The sequence below is a fragment of the Sinocyclocheilus grahami genome, unplaced genomic scaffold, assembly GCF_001515645.1.
Source record: "Sinocyclocheilus grahami isolate Dianchi unplaced genomic scaffold, SAMN03320097.WGS_v1.1 scaffold160.1, whole genome shotgun sequence".
NCBI classification, from domain to species: Eukaryota; Metazoa; Chordata; class Actinopteri; order Cypriniformes; family Cyprinidae; genus Sinocyclocheilus; species Sinocyclocheilus grahami.
In genome coordinates, this window is record NW_015505339.1 from 1852855 (window position 1) to 1860402 (window position 7548).

A 7548-nucleotide genomic window follows, 5' to 3' on the forward strand; every position below is an offset into this window, starting at 1 on the left:
TTTTATCTATCTATCTATCTATCTATCTATCTATCTATCTATCTATCTATCTATCTATCTATCTATCTATCTATCTATCTATCTATCTATCTATCTATCTATCTATCTATCTACCTGTCTATCTATCTATCTATCTATCTATCTATCATCTTTTTTTTAGCAATTATGTATTAAATTGATGAATGATGAATAATGATAGACATTTATAATGTTACAAAAAATTGGAAATAAATGCTGTTTTTTTAAAACTTTCTATTAACTAAAGAGTCCAATATATTATGATTTCCACAATTTTTATTAGGCAGCACAACTGTTTTTAACATGAATAATAATATCTTTTTTTTAGCAATTATGTATTAAATTGATGAATGATGAATAATGATAGACATTTATAATGTTACAAAAAATTGGAAATAAATGCTGTTTTTTTTAAACTTTCTATTAACTAAAGAGTCCAATATATTATGATTTCCACAATTTTTATTAGGCAGCACAACTGTTTTTAACATGAATAATAATCATGTTTGTTAAGCAGCAAATCAGCATATTAGAATGATTTCGGAAGGATCATGTGACACTGAAGCCTGGAGTAATTATGCTATAAATTCAGCTTTGCATCACAGAAATAAATGACATTTTAAAACGTATTCAAATAAAAAAATCGTAATGAGATATACTGTTTTCTTTGTATTTTTGATTAAATAAATGCACCCTTGGCAAGACTTACTGACACATTTTCAACAGCAGAGACATACAGACACACACAGAGCATATAATGGAGGGGCGGTACGTACTCTGGCCGTACTGGCTGTACTGGTATCCAGCAGTGACGGGGTCCATGCTGTAGCTGGTGGCGCTGTATGTGGGGTGACAGTAGGACTGAGAGGAGGCCAGACTGTCCACACTCTTGATGGGGTCTGAACGCTGGCTGCAGCTACCTGAGATGGGGTTAGACGCCTCCAGACTGCCGTGGAGAGGAGAGATGGAGAAATCGTGCTGAGGCTGGGACGGGACGGCGCTGGGGTTACTCAAAATACTCATCACCTAGAGAGACACAAAGACAGAAGCAGGTGTTTAGCAGGAATGGCCAACTTGCATGTAAAATGACCAATAAAGGACAACTTGCTTTTTATGCAATCTTTACAGCAAAATATAAAGTTGCATTTAGTTTCTCAAACAAATTTTGTGAAGGCACCGTACATTGTATTTGCTAAATGAAGTCCAGTACTTGTTTCTTACTATTTTTGGGTGCTGATTCCAGAATATAGTGCCTGTTTTGCTTAAGCATGTCATAGTTTCTCACAAAATATGATGCATTTTGTTGCATTTTTGCTTTCTAGAACCATTTCTAAGGTGAACAAGTCTTGTATTTTTTCTTAATCACCAGATTTCACAATGATTTGTTCAATTCTCAGCTGATTTTCACGTTATTTTATGCTTGATCCTAATTTCCTGGTGCTTGACTGCTTTTGTTATTTCTATAAGAACATTAAAGCTGATACATATGCAATAAGAAAAAAAAAACGTCATTCTTATTTTATGAAAGACTACAAGATGGAAGGATTTTATTTGTATTTTTGAACTAAGCATAATCAAATTTTGTATTATTAAGCTTCTTCTTTTTTTTGTGTGCAAAGGTCTGTGATATCTTTCAAAGATGCTTTTTGATCTTTTTGGCATGTGTTTAAGAGTGGCAAATACTTTAACTTTGAACGCTTTTGCAGATATTTAATGCTCTGAGGTATCAAATAACAACAAGAGTTCCTCTCACATGGCAGGTCATTCTCACAGTCCGAAAAAAAAATGGAGGGAAGGGACAGAGAGTGAATTGGTGCCAGGCACAGAGCACAACCAGCGTCCCAGAGTGATTAGCAGTGGCCAGAAAGAATGATACAGCAAAAGAAAGCGACGGGGGAGCGAGGCCAGACCCATCAGACCCCAGTGGCAGTGCCAAACAGACCCCTGTTCCGAGGCCTCCAGCACAACAAGCACTGAGGGAGAAGATAATCCCGCCCCCAGGCCCCAGAAACACCCCCACGCTCATGAATAATAATGAGCAGCCGCCAGAACAGAGCCAAGTATGTGATCTCCCATCCCTAACACAAAGGCCGCGCTCTTAAACTAACATTAATGTGAGCACAAGCTGCTTGTTTATCTGTTTGTGCATAGAAAAACAAAAAAAGAATGGTTAAGATCTGCATTGTTTGTGGTATTTGCAATCAACTCAATTAATGACTGTTTGAATACTTTCATACCACTCATGCTAATTTTGCAGTAAAATGCATATACTTTGCCATGAATGACCTACTAAATTAATCAAAATGTTGAACAATGCAATGCACTTGACTTGATCCACCGTTCCTAGTATGAGGAATGAAACGGAGCCTCGATTTTAACTCTTACAATCATTACTAGATTTACAAAAGGCATTACTCTTAACTAAACATCTTAAAGGGGTCATATGATGCGATTTCAATTTTTCCTTTCTCTTTGGAGTGTTACAATCTCTTGGTGCATAAAGAAGATCTATGAAGTTGCAAAGACTAAAGTCTCAAATCCAAATAGATATTCTTTATAAACATTAAGAGTTAACCACGCCTACCTAAAACGGCTCGTTCTAACATGCCCCCACATATCTACGTCACGATGTGGGAAGATTTGCATAACGTCGCCCAAATGTTCACGCAAAGAAAGAAGGCGTAACTTTTATTCTCGCTGTAGTATTGTTGCCGTCGGTGAATGAATGATAGAATGAATGAATGAATAAATAAATAAATGTTTTTTTTTATTTTTATGACCAAGTATCACATAATAACCCTGAAAATAAATATAGAAAAATAATTCAATAAAATAATAAAATTGTTTTGTTTTAGTATTTCTTGACCAACTATCAGATAACACCTCATTAAAAATTTTTTATAAAATAAAGAACAAAAATAAATAAATAAATGCAATATCAAAATATAAAAAAAATGAATGTATTTAAAAAAAAATAGTTTGCTTCATACACTAGTAATGCAAACAGGTCACCTTCGACTACATTCTAGCTTAGAAAAATAAACACTCTTTAAACAACATGGAGCATGAGGTCTGGTGAAAAGGTAAAAAAAACAGGGAAACCGATTAAGAAAGGAATAAGAACAAAAGAAGAAATAGTGTTTGGGGCTGGAGAAGAGTTTTCCAGGAAGCCCCACACATGGTCTTCCCTCTCAGCCGACAGAAAGCATCCTTCCCAGCATCAGGTTCACGTTAAAAACCTTGATTTTGTTCTGAAGTATTTTGAATTTAGAAATAAATTTAACAGATAATCTTGACTTTAATTTTTTTATTCATTATTTTGAATTCGAGACTCACTTTAAAAAAGTGAGATTGCAGGCTTTCCCTTAATGGATAAAATGTAATTTTTGAATTCTGAACTTTGAGCCATCGTCTTTTTGTGTGCAATATCTGTGGCAATATGTGAGAACATATATATGTTATACAATGGAGAGGGTTATTATGTGTTATATATTTTAAGAGCCTTCCAAAAAATTGGCCAAACATCTAGCATAACATAGTCTTATTTAGTCAGCTATACCTTTGAATAGACATCAATGAAAGGGACAGTTTGCCCAAAAATGAAAATTCTTTAATCAGAAGAAGATATTTTGAAGAATGTTGGTGACCAACAATAACAGTTAACAATAACAATAGCCATTGACTTCCACAGAATGAAAAAAAAAAATACTACAGAAGTCAAGGGCTACCGTCAACTGTTTGGTCACCAACATTCTTCAAAATATTTTTTTTTGTGTTCAGCAGAAGACAGAAACTCATGCAGGTTTGGAACAACTTGAGGGCAAGTAAATGATGACAGAATCTTCATTTTTTTGTGAACTGTCCCTTATAGTTATGGCCAAATTTTTAACTCTTGCCCCCGGTTTCACAGACAAGGCTTAAGCTAGTCCCAGATTAAATGCTTGTTTAACAGTTTTAACTGAAAGAAACTTGCACTGACATGTCTTAAAATATGTCATTGCCATTGTTTTGTCTCAAGATGCAAACCAATAATATTTTTGTCTGAGGCACGTTTATAAAAGTTAAATGTTCTAACTGAACTATGGACTAATACCAGGCCTTGGATTCATACAAGCACTTTACAGTGATTAATTTCATATTGGATGTGTTTATTAAACTGACAAATTGTGGTTGTGTTGTTCTGTGTTCAACAGTATTTTAGTTAGACATTGTTCAGGGGAATCGTGACCTTGACGCACCTTGACCAAAAGTGGCATAACCACTAAACTTCGCCGCAGGGGAAAGATTAAGCTCAGCTGAGATTGTATTACAAATCTACCCACCCAGAACATTAACGCAGCTAAATAAACAAAAATCAATATCATTCAGACTATTAATCTGATACGGGAGTGTGTGACATATCTGCGCAAAACAAGCACCTCCGGCGAACGTCGGCTGATAATACAGTTCACAAACTAAATAAACCTTCATTTCACATACTTGAATTCTCTTTCCTTCCCAAGTAGGCTATACATTTCTTTCCTTTGTTTCGACTATATCTTCTGCAGTGCTTTTCTTGTTTGTTGTGCGTCGTGTGCGCGGTAGATAATGGAAGTCAGGGCTCCAGTGTTTAAAGGACACAGCCCAGAGGCAATGCCTTCCTCTCTCCAAGTAGATTACTCCATAAATAATAATAAAAAAACTAATTAACTCTCCAACTTCTGAGACCCTCCAGCCTGAGGCGGCGCAAACCTAGAATTGTAAATTGATACAATGTGCATCCTTTTAGATAAATAAATAGTGCATGTGCAACACAGTAAAAGGGATTCTTTCATACCACTCTAATTTCCTTAACAGTCAATTTATAAATTTTTTGTCTGCTTAAATATAGCATGAGTCCTTTCGTGTTTAGTCAAGCTCTGGAGAAACGGCTCGACAACTACGGAGCTAAAAGGAATCTGTCGGGTGCAGATGATAACATTTCAAGAGGCGATTTTCCCAAAAGCCAAACATTAAGGTTGTGCTACAACTGCATGTTCACTAGAATAAGAAGAAAAAAAAAGTAGTACTTGAAACAATTGTATTGAAAAAATAGAATTGCAAACAACTCATTCTTCCTCTATATTAAGCATTAAAAATAATGTTACAGTATTTCTGTGCAAATTATAAATGGTCGCAATCTGGCACAAATAGCGAATCACTGCCACTTTCACTCACCGTTCGACCAATGCATTTTCATACCTTTTCCAGTTGTTTGTCATTACTGGATAAGGAATATTAAAAGTAATTTCACAGAGATTGCACTCAATATAATATTCTGGTCATTAGGGTTATGATAGTTAACTAAAACTAAAACGACAATTTTATTCAAATTTAAAAAATAAATTAAATTAAAACTTAAATGTATTATATTCATTATTATTTATTATTATTATTTTTTTTTAAATAAAATAAACATTAAATGAATAAAATAAAAAATAAAAAACTTTTACCAAGTCAAAATTTCTCATTTTAATTTAGATTAACTTAAAGTAAAACTAAAATTTCTAAAACTAAAATAAGACTTTATGTATATAAACAAAAAAAAAATAAAATAAAAACTATAGCTGGTTCAAAATATTAATAATATTTTTTTTGTCCCAAAAATTTGAATGTTTTGTTGGCTGAACAATTGACACTCCAGTACTTTTGCAAAAATCCAGTACAATTTTTTCACAAATTTTGCAAAACCACAAACTATATCTAAACCTACACATACATATTCACCAGAATAATTTTCACAACATCCAACAATAACTCAAAGTACATAAAAATACATAAATAGCTAAATTTTCGTCTCTTTCTAACCTCTATTGTGATGCTTGTTCATTATTACAAACAATGTTTTTTCAAGAGTTTGTCCGTACATCAAATCAAATATGGCATCTACTTCGACCAAAGTCTATTTATATCTGAACACAGAGCTAAAAGCAGATATACAACATTTCAAAATGAAACAAACTACATATACTAAAGATAAATAAAGAACGCAGTGAAATGCAGGGATGGCAGACAGATAGAGAGGCTTTGAGGAGGGGGTCTGTGTGCGGAGAGGGTGAGACGGGGGGCTTTTAAGAGTACAAAGACTCCAGTAGCAGCACTGAGTTTGCCTTCAGGCCAGCCTGCCAACAGAGCAGATAGCACAGGCCTCTGCACCCTCGCCAGGCTCACTGCCAACAAACACTACTCTTAATCTAGCCCAGAGTGGATTAGACAGTTCCTCTCACCACTAACTCCCCCCTACCCTAATGCCCTCCAGTGCTACCTTCAAGTTTAGTGCAGGTCAGGAGGGCAGACGGAGGGGAATCAGCCCACTCAGTGTGTGTGTGAGTTATCTGAGAGCCACAGAATATCATCTCTTCTCTTCGCTGATCTGCGCGGCTGATAGTCGCCTCTACTGGAAAATGTGAGCGCTTTTTCACACTCCTGCTGTCCATTGTTTGCCTGCGTTTCAAAGGACAGTCCTGGGGCCAAGATTACAGCAAATAACGCTTGCTGTAATTTATCAACCCCTTCAACTGACGCCCATTCGGGATTACAGCAGAGTAACGTAACAGAAAGAATCCTAGAAGAACTGCAGCAATCAATGTAGTAAAATGATTAAAAAGATTTCAGGCGCAGCACTGTGGATACTTAATTTCATATTGTAATTGTTTTAGATTGATACAGTTGAGGTCAAAAGCTTACACCCCCCTTTCAGAATCTGCAAAATGTTAATTATTTTACCAAAATAAGAGGGGTCATACAAAATGCATGTTATTGTTTATTTAATTCTGACCTGAATAAGATATTTCACATAAAAGAGGTTTACATATAGTCCACAAGAGAAAATAATAGTTGAATTTATAAAAAAAATGACCCCGTTCAAAAGTTGATTCTTAACGTTGTTCAACCTGAATGATCCACAGCTCTATTTTTTTTGTTTAGTGATAGTTGTTCATGAGTCCCTTGTTTGTCCTGAACAGTAAAACTGCCTGCTGTTCTTCAGAAAAATCCTCCAGGTCCCACAAATTCTTTGGTTTTCTAGCATTTTTGTGTATTTGAATCCTTTCCAACAATGACTGTATGATTTTGAGATGCATCTTTTCACACTGAGGACAACTGAGGGACTCGTATGCAACTATTACTAAAGGTTCAAATGCTCACTGATGCTCCAAAGGAAAAAACACGCATTAAGAGCCAAACGCATAAATGAGTTTGAAGATCATGGTAAATTTAACTGGTCTTATCTTCTGTGAAATATCTTCTGTAGCCTCTGAAGGGAAGTACTAAATTAAAAAAATATGATATTTAGGCAAAATAAGAAAAAAGTACACATCTTCAATCTGTTCAAAAGTTTTCACCCCCGACTCTTAATGCATTGTTCTACATATATATATATATATATATATATATATATATATATATATATATACAGGGCCGTTTCTAGGCATAGGCGAGCTAGGCGGTCGCCTAGGGCGACACCAGCTGAAGGGGCACCAATGAGCGCACGTACTGGCACTTTTAGCAGGG

General features: G+C 35.2%; 1 protein-coding gene across 1 annotated transcript in view; it reads right to left on the reverse strand.

Moving 5' to 3' along the window:
- Positions 1-942: 942 nt before the first annotated feature.
- Positions 943-7548, reverse strand: part of LOC107592886 (paired box protein Pax-7-like) — a gene marked incomplete at its 3' end in the record, with an annotated part of 49861 nt that continues 43255 nt past the window's right edge. The window contains exon 7 of the mRNA XM_016282463.1: positions 943-1044. Within this exon, the coding sequence (XP_016137949.1) occupies positions 943-1044 (102 nt within the window). The remainder of the gene's footprint in view (positions 1045-7548) is intronic.